The 20,631-nt window shown below is 41.5% G+C and overlaps 1 protein-coding gene across 2 annotated transcripts in view; it reads right to left on the bottom strand.

The window, feature by feature from the left end:
• Nucleotides 1-4,094: 4,094 nt before the first annotated feature.
• Nucleotides 4,095-20,631, bottom strand: part of ITGBL1 (integrin subunit beta like 1) — a 211,905-nt gene continuing 195,368 nt past the window's right edge. For both annotated transcript variants that reach the window (XM_043891530.1, XM_043891531.1), the window contains 3 exons: nt 12,104-12,250; nt 5,993-6,106; nt 4,095-4,991 (listed from right to left, as the gene is read on the bottom strand). In XM_043891530.1, coding sequence (XP_043747465.1) covers nt 4,900-4,991; nt 5,993-6,106; nt 12,104-12,250 — 353 coding nt within the window. In that variant the 3' untranslated portion in view covers nt 4,095-4,899. The remainder of the gene's footprint in view (nt 4,992-5,992; nt 6,107-12,103; nt 12,251-20,631) is intronic.

Below are 20,631 nucleotides of genomic sequence, written 5' to 3'. Positions count from 1 at the left end.
CCAAAGCCTATTATTTTTAACAGGCTAAGTTAAAATACATTAGATGAATTACATTAATCAATTTTTGGGGAAGACATATACTCCGTAATATGTGACAAACTGTGAATAACAACTTGAAATTCCAATTAGATAGACTTACCCTACCATGCGCATGTGTGTGCAGGTACACACACACACGCACACACACACACACACACACACACACATCAAAAACCCCACCTATATGTTTTTGGTAATCGGCCCTATTTGCTGGTTTCTTTTTCTCTCCTGCAAGTTTGTTTATTGGTTAAAATTATGACAAGATTTATTTTTGTAAATGAATGAGATTTCAGTAAATGTGTACCTCTGTTTTATTTTTCACATGAGTTATCTATAAGGGCATTTATCCCTATGAATGGATGTCAAAATACTTTCTTCTAATATATGTTTAGACGTACTGCAGAGGGGTCCTTGTTATTTGTGATTTAGTTAGATCATTTCCTCTGTGTCTGGTCTGACCTGTTGCATGGAACGAGGACAGCACTGATGAACTGCATGTTGTAGGACCTGTGTTTCAAGAGCCGTTGGTGTGTATTATTCAATCTACATACAAAGAGTTTGTCTGCATTGTACAGTTTCTGTGTTTAATATCATTTGTTGTATTCATAAATACAACATATTGAATAAAATATTTATATGAAGGCATATTCAACAACATCGAACAACTTTATGTAACAAAATGGCATTGCATCACCCACAGATATAGAGAAATGTCATGTAAATAAGTTTGGTAAACTCAGTCTCCCCCTTTACCATGCCAAAGAAGATTTTAGCTCTTTGATGATACCTCTTTTGCTATTTTTCCAGGATAAGACTCCACCATTTCTCCCCCCCTCAAAAACTAAGTTTGCTGTTTTAAGTGCAATCTGTCGCCATTGATGTTCTGTACAGTAAATCTGATGGAATTCATTTGTATTTGGAGACCACCATGTGATCTGTACCTACATGTACGTATGTTGATTTTATCGAGTCTTTCCAGTATCACATGCCTTTTGCATCCATATCTGGTGTGGGAGGGTTACGTCTGCTGATCTGTTATGGTAGCTGTTGCTTCACGCATTCCTCAACAGTGCTCTGGAATGTTCATTGTTTTAATATTTCAAGTGATACCATTTTATTTTCTTATGTTTGCTAAAATATTTTGCTACAACTTAACCTGAAAAAATTATAGAAGAGAGGCAAATGGTCCAACCTATATAAAGAGTACAATGGAATTGAGCATCATTCCATTACAAATCTTGGAGAATTCAGAGGTTCTTGCTCCAAATGTTCTTTTGCCCTGAGTGTTTTGGGTTCAGGACTGGCTTCAAAAGTGCCATGATGAACCCACAAGACTCCTGCCATGGTCCATCTAACTATTTGCCTTTTGGAGTGCAAGAGGAGTTTATCACACCTGGCCAGTTGCTTAATGAATGCTTAAAGCATTAAAACAGTCAGCTGTTTTCAGGATGACCAATATCGGATTTGGCTCTTTTTTAAAAAACAAGAAAAAAATACTTCTCGACTTTAAAGTTAGACATGTACCACTTCATTTAAAGTTCTCTCCCTAATATTAGAGGGAGTATGAACATTTTAGAAGGAGACTATATCCAGGGACAGCTGTTGAGCTAAACCCAGGCATCTCAGACTCCAGATGTGAACTGTGGTACTCTGGAGTAAAATACACTTTTTAGAGTAGCTTTGTTAGCTTATAAAGTGACTCAATACTGAGTGGGGTTTCAAAAGCTTTGATAATGAGTCTGCAAACAAATGTTGAATTATGCCTTGTTTTTGTTTTCTCTTGGTTTTCTCTGTCATTTGGTCTAATCCCCATGTTGTGTTTGCATTTGAAGTGGTGGAGGCAATTCCTTCCAATGCATGGTGAGAATCCAGATTAGCTCAGAGTCCAGGGTGATTCTCTTAGGTTTCAGGATGTTTGTAGACTCTTATTCAAAAGTCCTTTATGAAAGAATTCCTCAGTGATGGTTTGCCAAGCAAACTGGGTTGGTGCTAACACCATTGGCAAACATGTATCGTTCCCAATAGACGTATTTCCACCATAACTACCGACCAACTTGAATAAGCCAATGAAATTCCCCTCCAACTATTAGTTTATTCTTGCCCTGACTTTTTTTTTTTTTTTTTGAAGAGGGAGTTTCTATCTAAGCAATGGAATCAAGAGTCAAAGTACAAAATCACATCTAAGAAGGGTAGAAATTTGTCTTTGTACGTAACTATGTCTATTTTTCTCCAACTTAAACATGTAAGTTAAATCACTTCTTCATAGATCTCTATTGATGTCCGCATTGCTAGAGACCCAAAATCATACATACACACACAGAAGAACTGTTGCAGCAGACAGAAAGTGGTAAAATGAAAATATTTTTGTTTTAGAAGAAAAATATTAGCGTGTAGGTACCATGTGACTTAATGCCGTAGTTTCCTTTTGGTTCAATAATTCCGAGCTAAATGAACCCCAGAATAGGGCTGAAATATATTTTCAGCTTTGTCAAAAAATTTGGACCAATCACATTTTGAACTTTATAATACACTAATTTCTCCATATTTTTTTTTCTTAAAAAAACATGAATGCCAAGGACATTTTTGTTCAATGAAAATAGAAAAAGAACAGCACTTTTGTTGTAGGTTCTATAATGAAAAGGGTTAACAGATGTAGAGAATGATAAGAAAAAGAAGACACACGGAGGGTTATGTGATAAGAGAGGAAGCTAAGAGCAGTTTCAGTAGAGCAGAGGCTGGCAAACTCCTGCCAAATTCATCTCCCAATGTTTCTTACAGTCCAGGAGCTCAGAATGAATTCGTTTTGTTTTCTCAGCTTTAAAATATTAAATGAAAACAAACAAGAATTTGTAAGAGAGATGTCTGTGACCCACAAAGTCTAAAGTATTCACCATCTGGTCCTTTGTAGAAACCAAAGTTCTCCAAGAAAGGAACCTGAAGGTCTTTTGTACAAATTATGATGGCTGGATAAGGTAATGAAGTTGAGTGTCTGTGCAGCATCACATAAGGCATCAGAATTGCAACTGAACAATAACAGCTTTGTTTGAGGGTTGAAGTGTTTAGACAGAGGAAAGAGTATAATCTGTATTGCTTCTTCACAGCTTATATTTCCCTCATTTATAAAAACTGATCTATTGATTGATATACATGAGACTAAAGATAGAATCACATCGTTGCACTCCTTAATCTCAGGATAGAAGTGACAATTTTATAAATCTCCTACTAAAGTACGAGGACACTATTAGTACTATCAAAATCAGCATCAGTTAAATTTTCTCTTAAATAATTTTCAATATTAAATTTTTCAGTAACTCAGCAGATGCATATTTTCCTTATTTTTGGTGATGTGACTTAGAAAAGTCCAAGCCACAATTCTAGAATATTTACATCATCAAGTAAAATTTCCAAGGAAAACTTTTCATCTTAATATGGAAATGATTTTGTTACATTATTCTAGGATTTTACAAGATAGAAATTGCCTTTAGAAAAAAAAAAGTGGGGTTTTTATTAGCTCTAAATAATTAAAGGTTGCCTAACTAATGTGTATAAGTAGATTTAACTGTAAATATGTAAGGGAAGTCTGAATTATTGTACATTTTCATAATTCAATGTGAATTTCATACAGAGCAGAATTTCACCATTAAGAAAATAAACATTTTGTTCTTATTATTGACTGAATACTTGTAATTTCTATATCAGGCATTTCTGGATTTTTTTTTTAAACCCTCTGAGCTTTTGAGACTTTTTATCTTAATATAATTTCTTGATTTCTTTGCATGAGCCTACTTTTCCAATAAGTAATGTATCCTTACAAATAAGAGTTTTTAAGGGAGGTGAATGTATATTTCAGGCCCACCATACATCTAACTATATGCTGTCTTTTTAAAAGGCAAGTTACCATGGAGTAAACAGTAAAAAATCAGAATTCTTATACATGTAACCCCTGCTCAATATTAAAAAATGTTCTAGAAATAGAAGATAGATACCCCTGAATAAAAATTCATTGGGGGGGGGGTGTTAATCCTCAGTAGGTAAATATATACTGACACAGAATATAAGCAAGTTATGTCACTATTTATTTAAAATGTTGAATTGTACATTTTTCATAGTATCTTCCTTCATCTTAAGAGAGTCTTTTTTTGTGTGAGTCTAAAGGGGGATAAGACAAATGACTTAATGGCTAAAATGACCAGGTTTTTTGTTTTTTTTTTTCAAAAGCACTGATGATGTAGTTTCTGCCCCATATCCTATGTGTGTCTGGATACCTTATGTCTCCATGGAAATGATAAGTGATATGGAATCCTGGCAAAATATGATCAATGGATTTATGTAAGGCTGTATTTTTTCCTTAGACACGAATATGGTCTTTCTTGTACAGGGTTGTGCATTTCTAACAACCATCTAATTCAATGTTTCTCAGCTCAGGCACCCTTGACATGTGAAGTCAGGTCATTCTTTGTTGCGGGGAGCTGTCCTGTGCCCCAGGAGGATGTTCACAGCATCCCTGGCGCCCACCCATTGGATGTCCACCCCCAACATGCCCTCCATGCCACCCAGGGTGACCATCAAAATTACCTGTAAACATTATTGTCAAGCATTTTCTGGGTGGTAAAGTTTGCCCTTGTTGAGAACCACTGATGTAAATGAAGGTAGGAAAAGTTTTTTCTGATGCTATTTACATCAGAACTTGCTTAGCTCATTTTTAATGGGTACCCAGATTTCATTCAGGCATTCAGAAAGAGAAAAACATACAATAGTCTGTTTGACCTGTCGTAGTGGTGATTATACATGGTTTCCTCTGCATTTATACGTTCTGAGGGCCGAGAAGAAAGAAGAACCCGGTTCCCTGCCATGTAATCGTTAAGGGTATTCCGTGCCGAGCCAGATTTCACAGGCATTTCCGTTCCATCCGTCCCAGCATTCACAGTTTCCACAGCTACAGATTCCATTCCCTGCAGCAAAGCACACAGGGCGGTCATCATCATGGTGGGAAGGCACCACGTTAAAATACGTCATTCCAAACCGTAGCTGTTCATCAGCTAGGCCATTTCATTCATCCTCTGCAGAGTTTCTTATTCTATTCTGTAACCATCTTATCTCATTTAGCAGCTATGGGAAATCTAATTTTTCACACAATGGCAGCTGCTTGATGCCACCCTGAGTGTAGCATCTAAGAATGACCATCCTGTATCACTCCAGGTGGCTTCCAAGTCATAATTTTGTTTTCCTGTAGACAGCAAGTTATGTCTGACTTATGAATAAATGTTGAAAACTACCAAGTCCCTTGACACAGAATGAGGTAAGCTGAGGAATCAGGTAGAAGAGGAGCCTTGTTTCATAGGGATGGACTGAAAGTGAAGGTCTAGCTTAATGACACACGGAAGCTTTCATCTTTTACCTGCCACTGGAGATGAGGAGAGCAGATATATGTGTCTCTTTTCCCTGTAACTTATTCAAGGGAATGTATTTTATTGACATAACTGATTATCAGGATTCAATAACTCGAGAAAGCACTAGCTATTACACTGCTAAGTTTTTTCATTGCTCCCATCCCCTCAACACACAGCCCATTCCTTGCAAACAACCAACACATCAACCAATGGTCTTTGGAAGCGGCACCTGGGTCCTGTTTAAAGTAATATTCCATTGCCTACATCTGGTTCAAAGTAAAATGGTTGTCAAGACCATTGTTTTCTCTTTTCCATACAGAACAGCATCTGTGTAAAGAGGGGAGAGGGGTTACTTTGTGAAGTTTCCCAAAAGCCACCTAATTTGGCTTTATTCTTTTGTATTCTTCTGGATTTGGGAATCAATGCCCCTCCCCTTCTGTAGTGACTTTGGATGAAGAGCAGGTCTTGATTGCAAGGACTGCTGCCCTGCCCTGCCGTCTGCGGCAGGGTGGTCTCCGCTGCTGACTCTGACAAAGCATGATTAGGGTCGGTCGATACGGCACCTGTGCAAATGAGTCCATCGTGTTTGTCGCAGTCCCTGTCATCACAGTCGCAGAATTCTCCCGAAATGTACCATTCTTCAGCAGAACAAAGACACTTTCCACAGTGGCAGGAGCCTGAAATCACAAAGGGCGCTACTTGCCGTCATCACTTAACTAAAGGTTTCTGCCGAGAACGGAATATTATCAGGGCAATGACCGCGGACGTCTAATAACCTATCAAAGGGAAAAGTTTATCGACTAGCCAGTCACTCAGAGGGGAGCCTGACTTACTGTAATTCATAAAGGTTATCCAGGAAAGGCTTCATTATGGATCTAGACAGTTGCAATTAGCCTTGAGCAAATGTTCCGTGGCCCCGCCTGGTTGAAATGTCAATGAGGGCAGAATGTGGCTGATTCTTATGGATGGCCTTCAGAAAAGGTGTTCAAAAATAGATGTTCCTTTTTTCTTTTTTCTTTCTGAAGTCAATCACACCTTAAAAGTGCTTGGGTTTTTTTTTTTTTTAAGGAATTGAATAGCAAGTTCTATTAGGTGGGGATGCATTGTATAATGAAAAGAACTACTAAATTACTGTGCTTACAATTCTGGATTTTCGTTTTCGTGATTTTCTTTAAATAGGGACACGCCTGCATATTGGGTAGCTCTTTAAAGTGCCAAAAATACACAGATAGTAACTCATGTATATTTGACTTAGCAGATCTCATTCTTAGAATTTGTTGCTGTAATCAAGAAAGGCTCTAATTCACTCAAAATGTTCGTCTTTTATGGGGGTCTTGATCAAATTACCTTTTGCATTACTTACTCATTTCTCCCCTTTTTAATTATTTAATTAATGTTATTAATTTAAAACTTCCACTTTGGTTATTAAGAACATTTTGGTTTGCCCAGAAACAATTTTATTAGTTACTTAAATATATTTAAAAGAAAAGAAAATGTATGTTAAATGGTGTCACAAAAGGAAGTTCTCTCAGTCTAAATGTTTTCACCTAATGGGCTATGAGACCCTCATGTGGCAAAATTTCAGCTACAACAACGGTAAAGACAACTTTAAAATTTAAAGAAAACACTTAAGAAGGACTTACCCTTCCTTTTATTTCCTTGGATGGATTATCTTTTCCAAACGTGTTTTTCCTTTTACTAAAAGATGCTCATCACTAAATTGTTCTGGTCAAAAATCACCTTAAGAGATGGTAAAGTAGAAAAAAGCGCTTTGACCTATTTAACAAAATTCCAGACTTGGTAAGTTCAAAATATATTGGGAGATGAGCAGCAATCAACCATAGTGCTTCTAGGAAACACAGTGCTTGAAAAATGAATTAAGAAACTGAGTGAGTCAAGTGGTTGAGAGAGAAGGATTTCCTGATATCACAGAATCCAGAAAGGATCTGTATAAACACATCTCACGCATTAAGCACTATGTGGTATTTCATATCATGGAAATGGCTATCTGTATTTTAGCTGCAAAAATCCCCAAGAGCCAAGTTAAACTTTCCACATTCCTTGTCATGCTCCTAAAGAAGAAGGTAAGGGAGCAGTCAGAACTAGTTATGGGTTGAGAGCTGAATTTACATTAGTTAAGTCCTTGCTTAACCATAGCATAATTTCATATAGTCTTGTCTTACTTTCCTGAGGGTCTTGTTGATGTGCATTTCCTTGAGCAAATTCTAGACAACCTTCAGTTCTGATGAGTGACTGACAGCCTGATGGTTGCTTAGAAATCAATGAGCTCCTGGCTCAAGTCTGTGAAGGATGCTGGCTTCTTCTTGGTCTCATTCAGGTACGGTGTTACCTTATTTTAGAAATGTATTTGTCGTACTTTTCAACACTTTCTTTCAAATTTCTAGGCATGGAAGTGTTTACCATAAGCTCGTTTAGTAAATGGTTAGCGATCTGAGTGCAAACAAAGACGACTTGGGGCATTTCATTGACTTTTCATGGTAACTGCTTCAGAAAATACCATATTTCATTCTTTAATTCCATGACTATTGGAAGAATCTGGTTGTTTTCAGTTGTTTCTAAAATAGTTATCCCCTTTACATTCCAAAATTATTTCTACAAAGCAGCAGAAGTAAATGACTTTTATGTTCATGATATTCACAATTATGCCTAGGGTATCTTTTTTGTCACAACTCATGAAAAGATCTCACATTTCATTTTTAAACTCACCCCCTAGCCCTGAAACTATTTTAATTACTGCTCTTGCTTCCAGGATGTTCAGCTTCAGGCTATAACAAAGTATTTTCCTAAAACTGGTTAAGCTCAGCTAAAGTTAATATGGTATCTTGGATGGACCGTTTGACAAGTAAACTCCAGTTCCAAAAGTCTACTAGACACTGAACTACTTCAAGTGAAAAATGGGGGTTGATTTTTGTATGTGTGATGAACAAGTAGCTTTTCTCAGTCAGCATCTTCCCCAGCTGTGTTGTTCTTTCTGTTTGTGCCTCTCAGAGGTAGGAACTTCTTCTGCTTGTAAAATCAGGACTAGCATAGCATGTAATACTAACACAGTGTGAGCGGCCTCAGGACCTCTAGAGCCATGCCTTTGTTGTAGAGTGCTCTGACTTGTTTTCATCAGGGGTCAGGGCTCAAACTGCACACGCGTAGAAAGAGAAACAGGCGAAGGGTTCTCAGACAGACACAGACAAACACAGGCCACAGGGCTGCCAAGAGGGGACCAACTGTTCCGCTCCACTGGTGGGGCTCACTCACACCCATGAGATCCAGTCCAGCCCAAGGGAGCAGCTGGCCACCCCCGTCTTGGCAGGATCTCTAGGGTAGTAAGTTCATGACCACATCACCTAACTCCTTTATCGTCTGTCTTGGTATAAGGACTAAACAGCGCTCTTATCTTCCTTCTGTGCTGCTTACTGGCTTCCATTCCTGAGCAATCAACCACATTTTCTCATTCGTCTTCAGAGCATCCTTAGGACGTAAGAAGGGGAAAGAAATGAAATTCTTCTGCCTTCGAAGATGAGAAAATGGAAGTACATCAGTTAACCTAAGATCCCAATCTGATTCAGTCTACTCTTGCATCTAGCTGTGATGCTTCTCCCAGAGGTGGGGGGAGGGGGACTTCCATGTAGTTTCAAAAATGATTTGTGCATCCTGTAGATTCTGCCCGGACAGTCACCCAGTGAGGCAACCAGAACAGAGAGCAAAAAGGGTGGCTGTTGAAACATGACTTTTCACCCTTTCTCTTTTCCAGGCGTGAAGAACAGGCTGGGTCGGGCCGGGGGGGGGGGGGGGGATGGGTGGTGGGGGTACCGTGGACTTAATCTGGATAACAAGTATCAACATAAGAGTGTAAGGGGTCATTGAATGACACGCAATTAACAGCTGTCACACAACGGCATCTTTAAGGATATGAGAGAGCATGACCTATATTGAGGTGGAAGTTACAAGGCCAAGAAGGTTATTGTGTGTTCTTGGATCCAGAGGGATAAATCCCCAAACATCCTATGAATTGTATCATGCATCCGTCAAAGGTAGCTAAGCTTAGGGGAGCCCTGGCCCTGCCTTCATCTCCGGTTATTTACAAAAACCCATCGTGTGTCAGGGCGAGGCACCTCTGTTCGCTGCCCCATTGACAGAGTTGGACTTTCTTTTCCATCCATCAAGCCTGGCAAAATGCTGCGACCCGACACCCCAGCAGGCAGACTTCACTGCTGTTCTAACTCCTCCATCTGTTACGAAGGTCACAACAATGTATCTTGTTTTAAATTTTTCTATGGAGTGATTTATTGTCTTGGCTATCAATTTGTAAAGAAATAAAACGCTATTTCTTCATCGTCTCCTGAGGTGGTGGCTTTATTCACAACTTCCGGGGAGCCCAGGTTGCAGGTTCGTTTTTCTGCTGGAAACACTCAGCTGGGTCTGGGCTGCTAAACTGCTGTGCCCTGGGGCTCTCAGGACCCTCTGCTCATACCTGCCCCATCACGGGAGACAGAAAAAGACTGATTTCCTCTGTGAAAGCCAGGGTGAGTGGTTTTCAAGGACAAATTCGAGAATAAGGTACATGGCAATATGGCAAGTCCATGAGATGTATCCAGAAATAGATGGCCCCCGCTTAAATAACTCAGAAGGGGGTGTCTCTTCTCAGCCACCATGTTGAAGACCCTTAGTCTGTTTCATGATTCTTTTCTTGTGGTTCCTGGGGTGCAGGTCCCTCCATGCTGACAAGGATAACTTCTGCATCCCCACTGTTCACTGAAAGAATACAATTCCATGATTTCACGTGTAACCCCTTCTTTGCTTTACTATTCAGTGTGGATTCTTCCAGAAGAGGAAGAAACAAAGAAGCTCACAGCTAGCCACTGCCAACTAGGCATGCCAGCCTCATCACCAACACCAACCTCAAAACAAACAGCCTTGAGGCTATAAGAGGTCCTGATACTGATCACACTCTTACATTCCTTCAAGTTTAAAACTCTCTACCCTTTGAAGGGTAAACAAATAGTTTAGACAAATATCCTTTCAACTAGTCATTGATACCTGGATAGATTTCCACACCCAAAGCAAACAATTTGAAAAGGCATTACCTAGAGAGATTTTCTTCTCCTGTTTCACTTTGAGGAAATACCTTTGGGCCAATGTTTAGTCCATATATTCTTTTAAATATATATTTTCTACATTTATGATGCTAAAAAAATGAGTCTCTCTCTTCAGAATGTAATGACTTTAATCAGAATATTTATTCTACTTCTGAGGACTCCTCCCTGGCTATTAGGCAATTCTCTTTCTTCACTGTGTCTTCTTCAGAAAGGTATTTACCTGCTAATCCTGCCCCCAGGGTAGGTGTCTGAGGGTAAATGTAGCTTCAGCTTCAGCTCCACTTGGGAAGCGGGGATCATCTGTTCTGAAAGGAGCCTAGTGAGCTGGGAAGCCCCAGAGCATCTAGTTTGGTGTAGCGCAGCTCCTGAACATTCAGTGAGAACACACACACTTCCAGAATGTTTCTAGGTGTTTTCCAGCCACTCAATGCTTAGTCGCTTGGTCGTGTCTGTCTCAGTGACTTTATGCATGGTAGCCCGCCAGGCTCCTCTGTCCATGGGATTCTCCAGGCAAGAATACTGGAGTGGGTTGCCATGCCTTCTTCCAGGGGATCTTCCCAACTCAGGGATCGAACCCAGGTCTTGTGCATTGCAGGCAGATTCATTACCATCTGAGCCACCAAGGAAGCCCTTCCTAGCCACTAGCAAAGAGGAAGATGGTCTGAAACAGAAGGCTTTTAAAGCCTCTTGGAAAATTTATACAAAAACATCAACATCAAGCTACCTAAAATTCAGGACTTCCCTGGCAGTCCAGTGCTTAGGGCTCCAAGCTTTCAAATGTGTGAGTTCAATTCCTGGTGGGGAAACTAAGATCCCACATGCCATGTGTGGCCAAAAACAATAAAAATAAAAAATAATCAATTAAAAAATTCACTTTGCAAAATAATATCTAAAACTCAGTCTATTAATTAGTACTTTCTCAGAAAAAAAAAAGGAGCCCTTTGGGGGTGGGGGAGGGGCACTGGGTGGGGTTGCTTTTCTCCTTGAATTTCTTTGTGGTAAATGTTTGATTGGGTTATTTCTTCCTATTCCATCAACTTGAAGGCTGTAACCACTTTGAAGTCTTCATTTTATTTTATTCTTTTATATTAGGTTACACACGTCTAGTTGGCACTAGTGGTAAAGAGCCCATCTGCCAATGCAGGGGACGCAGGAGACGTGGGTGCGATCCGTGGGTCGGGAAGATGCCCTGGAGAAGGGAATGGCAACCCACTCCAGCGTTCTTGCCCGGCCAATCCCCTGGACAGAGGAGCCTGGCGGGCTACAGTCCATAGGTTCGCAAAGAGTCGGACACGACTGAAGCCACTTCGCACCCACATGTTTCTATCGCTAATTCATTTATGACTAAAGAAAGCAGCATACAGGTAAATTTGGGACTTTCCTTCTGATAATACTTTCCATGATCGTGTGAATGGGAGAAATTCAAGCCCAAAGTCTGGTCGGAGCAGAGGACAGCGTGGTTTTCATACAGCCCGGAGAAGCCGGTTGTACGGACCTTGCTGCTGCTCGATACAAACCACACGTAAGAACAGGGAACCCGTCCAAGCTCCGGCGGATACTCACCCTTCCCCGAGCACAACATGCCATCTGCCGATTCACACAGACTATTGCTCTGTTCCTCCGTCAGGTTACACTTCCGCGGATGCTGGCAGAGCGTCCCGAACCATCCCTTCTCACAAACACAGCGACCGCAGGAGCACGTGCCGTGGCCTGCGAGGCAGTCGCGGGGTGGGGCGAGAGGAGGAGACGGGTACACAGGCAGTGAGTCACACTCTTTAAAGAAGACAATGTAAACCAGGGAGATCTCCTTCCCTGTGGAGCAAACACGCTCTCCTTAACCACAGCCAGTCGGGCTCGTGAGCGTTTAAAAGAACTTCACAACCGAGTTCGAGCTGAACACGGTCCTCCTGAATGTCGCATCAGAGATGGGCTCCAGAGAGAGAGAGAGAAAGCTTGGAACAAATTAAAATGGAAGTGACCATCCTTTCTGGATTCACAATATGTGCCCGTTTGCATCGTTACCAGGATGGAGTCCTCCTGCTTTTCCTCACTGGGCACACCCTGACACCCAGATCGATTTACAAGGCTGGTCAAGGCACCACTGCCTGCCCATTTATGGATCCCTCTCTTATTTCCAAATAAAAACCAAGGGTTTACTTCCATACAAATGGCATCCAGTATTATACGCCCCTCTCCCCTGTGCTCCTCTGTTTGCTAATTACAACAGACGTAAATGTAAGTAATGGTGTCTCCCTATGGTTGAATGGGGTTATAAACAGCACCAGGCTTAGACTCATATTTTTTTCCCCCTTTTGTTTCTGTCACTGCTTCCTGGTTTGGGGATGTTTATCGTTGGTGTAGATGCAACATGATATCTGTGACAGTTACACACTGGCATATACATCGGTCCAGTTGCTGGTCGCCAGCACCCCAGGTGATTGCATCATCTTCCATGTTCGTTTCTCTTTTTTCCAGTCAATGCTCTATTCTTTTTACCTCTATGTGCATTATCTTAAGGCCAGATTTCTCCAAAGAAACAAACAAAACAGCTGTTTGTTTGGCAAATTCTTCCTAATGATTATATACAGAGCATTTCGCTAGCACCAGGGAATGCAAAATCAAATGTGAAAATGCAAAAAAAAAAGAAACATCAAGTGGAAAATCATGGTGGTCCCTGCCCTACTTCCAAGGACATATCAAATCATCATCCAGACTGGTCAGGCCCTCTGATCTCTTGAGATCCTTCTGTCTTGACCATTTGCTCTGGCAAGACCTTCAAGAGTAAACGTATTCCATCTGCCTCCTTCTATGCTCAGGTCTGCCCAAGGAGGGATTGGTGGCCAATATTTAATTGCTTGCAATTCATTATTAAGCCTTATAGAACCTAACTACCCATGAATGCAGGTGATGGCACCCCATAACACATGACCATCTGGAAGTGAATCAAAAGCAACTGGGAGGAAAATTTAAAAGAGACTTGGATTAACAGGCCTATTTTCACCAGTTTCTTCTTGTCCATATGCTAATTTATTGAACTGCATCTCACCATAGCCCATTGAGTCAAGTATTATCACCATTTTATAGTCAAGAACCTAAGGCTCGGAGAGATTAAACAGTTCAGTTCAATTTAGTTCAGTCGCTCAGTCATGTCCGACTCTTTGCGACCCCATGGACTACAGCACACCAGGCCTCCCTGTCCATCACCAACTCCCAGAGTTTACTCAAACTCATATCCATTGAGTTGGTAATGTCATCAACCATCTCATCTTCTGTCATCCCCTTCTCCTCCCGCCTTCAATCTTTCCCAGCATCAGGGTCTTTTCAAATGAGTCAGCGCTTCGCATCAGGTGGCCAAAGTACTGGAGTTTCAGCTTCAACATCGGTCCTTCCAGTGAATATTCAGGACTGATCTCCTTTAGGATGGACTGGTTGGATCTCCTTGCAGTCCAAGGGACTCTCAAGAGTCTTCTCCAACACCACGGTTCAAAAGCATCAATTCTTCGGTGCTCAGCTTTCTTTATAGTCCAACTCTCACATCCATACATGATTAAATAATTTTGCCTCAAATCACGAAACCATACAGGATGAGAACCTGACTCCTCATTTTCCACATGTCACAATGCCTATACCTTTCATTATGGAAAACAAACCACGACTACTAGACTTCCCTAGTGGTCCAGGGGTTAAGAATCCACCTGCCAATGCAGGGGACACAGGTTCTATCCCTGATCCGGGAAGATTCGACGTGCACCTAAGCCTGAGCACCACAACTACTAAGCCTGTGCTCCGGAGTCCAAGCTCTGCAACAAGGGAAGCTGGTTCAGCTCAACTCGAGAACAGCCCCTACTCGTCACAACTAGAGAAAGTCTGAGCAGCAACAAAGACCCAGCACAGCCAATAAGGAAATAAAGATTTTTTAAAGAATAGAGTGTAACTCTTAAAAAACCAACAGACAATGACTATCAATTTGAGACATCTAGGAGACTTTTCTTAATCCCTGTCTTTTTAAACAGCTGCATAGCGTAAGGTATACATTTGACATTCGTGGGTACTTTCCCTTTAAAAAGCATCTCCTAGGTTGGTTTTCATGACGTTGAACTTGCCTTATCCTTTCAACACTCCTCCTTTGTCTATTTATTCCTCTACTTTTTTGCCTGACCAGATCAGTGTGGGAATCCCCTGACTGTCCAGCCTCAATCATCTTCTTTCGTCTATCATCTCTCTCGTAACATTCATCAAATCATAGGATTTTAGATAACCACAATGATCCAGCCCTTAAATCTCTCCTAAGTTCCACTCCTGTGATTTCATACATTGTGTTCTCAGTTCAGTTCAGTTCAGTCATTGTGTTCTACTAGCATCCAAAAGCTACCTAGAGACCTACATACATAATTTTCTTTACAAAAGTTACTTCTCTGTGTAGCCCATCCTTTAAGCATCCCAACTCTCCTTCCGGTCAACCAGTTCAAAATGTTTTGGATCACATTTCAACCTCTCTCACTCTCCTCATCTAAGAAGCTGCCAGATTCTATTGAAACAACCTCCCAAATCTTCACTCCTATCACCATCCGAGGGCTTCCTAGGTGGCCTCGTGGTAAAGAACCCATCTGACAATGCAGGTGACGTAAGAGACGCAGGTTCGATCCCTGGCTTGGGAAGATACACTGGAAGGCATGACAACCCACTCTGGTATTCTTGCCTGGAGAATCCCCAGGGACAGAGAAGCCTGGCAGGCTATATAGTCCCTAGGGGTGCAAAGAGATGGACATGACTGAGCAACTTAGCAGGTACATGCATCACCATCAGAAATCTTTGAGAAACCTTCTATCATGTCTTTCTCCAGTGTTCTGGCTCCCAGCTTCCCATAAAACAATACTACTCATGACACAGCTTTGAGACCTAGGACTATGTGACTCCCTAATGCTAATGGGAAGAAGTTCATCCACTCTAACCTCCTCTGTCTTAGGTTCCTAAAATAGAGCCCCAGTTGCTTCTCCAACCTTATTTCCTGTCCCCTCCATTCACTTCCTGATCCACTCATCCTTCCCTATGTAGCTCTGGAGTTTTCCTGACTTCATGACTTTGCCAAGACAGGAATCTATTCTATACAATCAGATCCTGCTGAATTTTCAAAACACAGGGACAAGTGACTGCCTGTGGAAGATTTTTTCTAACACCCCCAGTGAAAATCATCTTTCTCCTCTGAATTTCTACATCATGTTATTTTTCACCTCTATGGTGTAACTTTTTTCTTTCACCTTGTAATATGCAGTTATGTATCAGATAAACCCATTACCTGACAGAACTCTTTGACAGTTGGAATCACTTCTGATAAATCACTGTAGTCTTCAGAGTACCAAGTACTCTGCCTTAGACATAGGAGATTCTTAAAAAACACTTGTAGAATGGGGTTATTTTTTCAACAAAATTTTCTTATTTTTTTCCCACAAATTCCAACTGACAACCATAAACTGAATCCAGGACATGTTTGCAGGTCATCTGGTTAATAACTGGTTGTTCAAAGTCAACAGACAGTTCTTAGATGGCTCTGTTTTATCTACGTCCTGTAGAGTGGAATGAAGTTAGCAAATCTGTGTAAGAGCTACATACTCAATTAACAGTTATGGAAATGATTCAATAAAACAAAAGTCTACTTAAAGTGAAGTCTACTTTAGAAGTTCAAAACAAGTTATCCACCTTTAATGTGTATGTATGTGAAAATTGCTCAGTTGTGTCTGATTCTTTGTGACCCCATGGACTGACTGTAGCCTGCCAGGCTCCTCCGTCCATGGGATTCTCCAGGCAAGAATACTGGAGTGGGTTGCCATTTCCTTCTCCAGGAGATCTTCCTGACCCAGGGATGGAACCCAGATCTTCCGAATTGCAGGCAGACTCTCTACCATCTGAGCCACCAGGGAAGCACCTTTGGAGGCAGATAACATGTGGTGAGAAGCAGAAGGAGAAGGAGGAGGAGGATGAGAAAGAACTTTTAGTACCAGTCTCATCAAGCTATGGACTTTTTAAATGCTTATGTTTCTTACTAACTCTGGGTTAGTAAGCATTACCATCATTTGACATAAATGGAATAATTTAATCTCTAGGGCAGAGAAAGACACTCTGCTTTTGATTTAGGATATCATTGAGAATGAATGAATGGCTCTTCACCACAAGTAATTTAATATAAAATTTACATGCAAGGAAATAGGAGATCGTTTTTCATTTATTAGCTTATTTATTATACCCTTCCATATAGTTAGGTTGGCATCTAGCCCAGACAATGGTCAAAATGCATTGGGATTTAAAAGTTAAAGTTGCTCAGTCATGTCTGACTCTTTGTGATCCCATGGACTATATAATCCATGGAATTCTCCAGGCCAGAATAGTGGAGTGGTAGCCTTTCCCTTCTCCAAGGGATCTTTCCCACCCAGAAATCGAACTCAGGTCTCCCACATTGCAGGCGGATTCTTTACCAACTGAGCTACAAGGGAAGCCCAACAGTGTTTAAACATTTTGCCATTTATTTGCCTTCTCTTTACTCAAAAAATTTCCAACGCTTTTAATACTATCTTCTTTATAAGCTCTAATAATTTAGTCACCCATTGAAAAATTTTTTATTGTGCACCAAGCATTGTATCAGCTCCACTCTTAGGGGCTTACAGTCTACTGGAAGAAAACAAATAACAACGAGGGAACAAATACACTTGCACTATGGAAGAATTAAAGAGGGTGGTGGTATATCTGGCAGAGAGAGCATTATTAACTGGAGGAGTCAGCTCTCTGACACTCAAGGGCTGAGAAGGAGCTAGACTGTCAATGTCCTGGAAAAACGAATGAAAACTCTCAGAATAACAAAGAGCTGGCATGTTATAGGCAGTGGGAAAAAGAAAGTCAGTGTATTTGAAGAATAATGGGGAAGGAAGAAAATGGAAAAAAAAACAATAAAGTTGGAGAAATATTTAGGAATCAGAACATAGCAAATTATGCTCCTTGGTAAGGCATTGAGATTTTATTCTGAGGAAGGGGAAGTCATAGACAGATGTTATGCAAGAGAGTGATGTGTTATAATGTACAGTTTGCAAATACATTTTGGCAACTAGGTGGGAGAGATTCTGGTGTGTTGGGAAGCGGTGAGGATGGGGAAAGTGAGAGGGTGTTGCAGAGCCCAGGCGAAGGGTGAGGCAGGCTTCAACAAGGCTGATGTCACTGCCGACAGGGAGAGGTGGCGGGAGATCTCCTCGATGGGGGTGCCTATGGCACTTGCTGCTGGATCGTACGTGGCAGGTAAGGGAAAGAAAGGCCGAGTTCTCTAACAATGAACCTAATAGACAATGGAACTGCAGGAGGGAGAGTTGAGAGCAGAACATCAGTTCCATTTTGTACCTTGTGTGTCTGAGATACTCTTAAGACAACCAAGGAGAGGTCAATACGCAGCTGACACAAACGTGGCATTTGAGGACAGGTTGGCGCTAGGGCAGTCCATGCTGGAGTTTCCCAAAGGAGATGGCATTTAAAGCTTTGGAAGTCAATGAGCCCACTTAGGAAGAAGCAAATCTTGAGAAAATCTGATATTTATGGTAGGGTAGCAGGGAGAAGCCAGACAAGTAGGATTATCCAGGAAAGGAGAAAAATATGATGATTATGTTGTCTTGTAAAATAACAAGGAGAATATTTCATAAAGGAGACCTATTGAGTGGAATCATACTGAAAGTCAGAGTTTAAAAAAAAGACGATAAAACCCACAAGAGTAGTTTCAGTCAACTTTTGCCAGATCCGCCCCATTCTGTTGACTCAGGCCGATGTGTGGAACACCCAGGGGTGGCAGAGCCGGGAGAAGAATCTATTCACATTCAGGGAGAACAGAATCTCTGCTTGGGGGTAGAATTCACAGTGATGTCATCTGTGATGTGTGCGTGCACGCTCAGTTGCTCAGTCGTGTCTGACTCTTTGCAACCCCGTGGACTGTAGCCCACCAGGTTCTTCTGTTCATGGGATTTCCCAGGCAAGAATCCTGTAGTGTGTACCATTTCCTACTCCAGGGGATCTTCTGGACCCAGGGATTGAACCTGTATCTCCTGTATTGGCAGGTGGGTTCTTTAACCACTGAGGCACCAGGGAAGCCCTATCTATGTAATAAGTGTGTAACAGACCTGTAGGGAGAACCAGCCTAATGAAACATTTGAAGTCTCCTAAATCTGCCTCCACTTGACTTCCCAAGTCTTCACACAGGTGAGTAATTTTCCATTTAATTTTCATTTCCAAAGCCATTCATCTTCTCCCGGCATCTGGCAACCCCCCCACCTCCCCCCCACAACCGTGATTTTTCTTTCTATTCTCTTCCCTTTCCCCACACCAAAATATTCACCAAGAGTGCTCTGGATGTGTGTTGTCCAATGTAGTGATCACTAATCAGAGTGACTATTTATTTAAGTTCAGTGAAATTTACAATTCAGTTTCTCAGTCACACTAGTCACATTTCAAGTGTTTAACAGCCATACATGGCCAGTGGCTACTGTGTTGAAAAAGGCAGATACAGAACATTCCCATTATCTTTGAAAATACTCTTAAGTGGTGATGTTTTAGACAATGACATTTCCAATGAATCCATTGGCTGTGAGACACACTTCCATAATACACTGTAATGATAGTGCTCAATTAAGTAACTGACCCACATGAATGGATCTAATTGCATCAGCTACTATTAATACATACTGTCTGCCCAATACTCTTTTCTCCTTGTTAACAGTAGGAGGACCCTCATTTTTTTCATGGAGATGATGATATGTTCATCTGGAAAATATTTGATTACTCAGGCTCCTTTTGACCTAGAGTTGCCTTTAGGATTTAGCTCTATTAAGTGAGATAAAAAAAGAAAATCTCTTCGGTAAAGTTTCCAGGAAAGCTATTGTCATCCAAAGAAAATGAGACAGACTCAGCGAGCATGTATCCTTTGCCCTTTGTCCTATTCCTTTCCCTCTCTTCTTTCCTAGAAGATGGGCACGACAGGAGGTTTTCACTGAGCATGAAAGGGCAGAGTGGGAGGGAAGAGAGAAGGTTCGTGGGACGTTGATGGCTCTCAGGCAGTTACCCTGCCATCCATCTAACCCTGAAGTGACAACCTGCAGGCTTATTTGTGTCATTACTTATAGCTGAACACAGTCCTAACTGGCTATATAGTCAGGCCAGTCAAGATGGCTATTCTCTTGCTCTCTGCATATCTCCTGTTCAACCAGTCTCTGCTTCACTCATATGAATGTCCAATCCTCTTAATTATACACTTAATTAGTAACGGTTTATGTGCTTGCCTCTTGCCTCAGCCACTGCTCTCTCTGGTAACAAGGAGCCAACGTGATCTCAATTCCCCCTGTAAATGCTAAGCTCCTCCCCGTCGGAGTAGCAAAGATTGCTGCCATGTCCTGCCACCTGCCATATGATGGGTGGGGTGTTGCTCTAGGAACTTTTGATGTGGACTTGCAAGATTCTCTTGTCCAGGGGCTACCCTGAGGGTCCAAGGACTACCCTGATGGTCGAGGGGTTAAGAATCCACCTTGCAATACAGGAGATTCAGGTTCGATCCCTGGTCGAGGAACTAAGATTCCACATGCTGCAGGGCAACTAAGCCTGCTCATCGCAACTACTGAGCTCATGACACATCAGAAGATCCCATCGGCTGCAACTAAGACCTGACACAGTCAAAGATAGACAAGCAGATATATAAAAAATGATTCCCTGTCCAATATTCCACTGATGTCTCTACCGCTGTTTCCAGGCTGGGTAACTACAAGGCCTGCAGGTTGGCAGGGTGCCTCCCAACACTGGCTCACGTACAAGCTCAGGAAAGAGGTTTGCAGTTTTAAGATGTAATTTGGAGACAAGGAGACAATCATGATGCCACTCAGATCGTCCAGCCAAGAAAGTCGTGGCCTGGGTCAGTGGTCTGGACCTTCCTCAACATAAAGTCCAGCAGTGCCTGGGGGCAGAGGTGTCACTGCATTCGTACTCTCAGGCTGCCTGATCATCTTCAAATTGCAGCTACGAACCAAAGAATTCCTAGAAGAAACGTGAACTGATTGTGTAATCAAGAGGTGGCTCTT

The sequence above is a fragment of the Cervus elaphus genome, chromosome 30 (assembly GCF_910594005.1).
Source record: "Cervus elaphus chromosome 30, mCerEla1.1, whole genome shotgun sequence".
Taxonomy (NCBI): domain Eukaryota; kingdom Metazoa; phylum Chordata; class Mammalia; order Artiodactyla; family Cervidae; genus Cervus; species Cervus elaphus.
The sequence above is the reverse complement of the archived record's forward strand: the minus strand, read 5'-3'. Positions and strand labels throughout refer to the sequence as shown.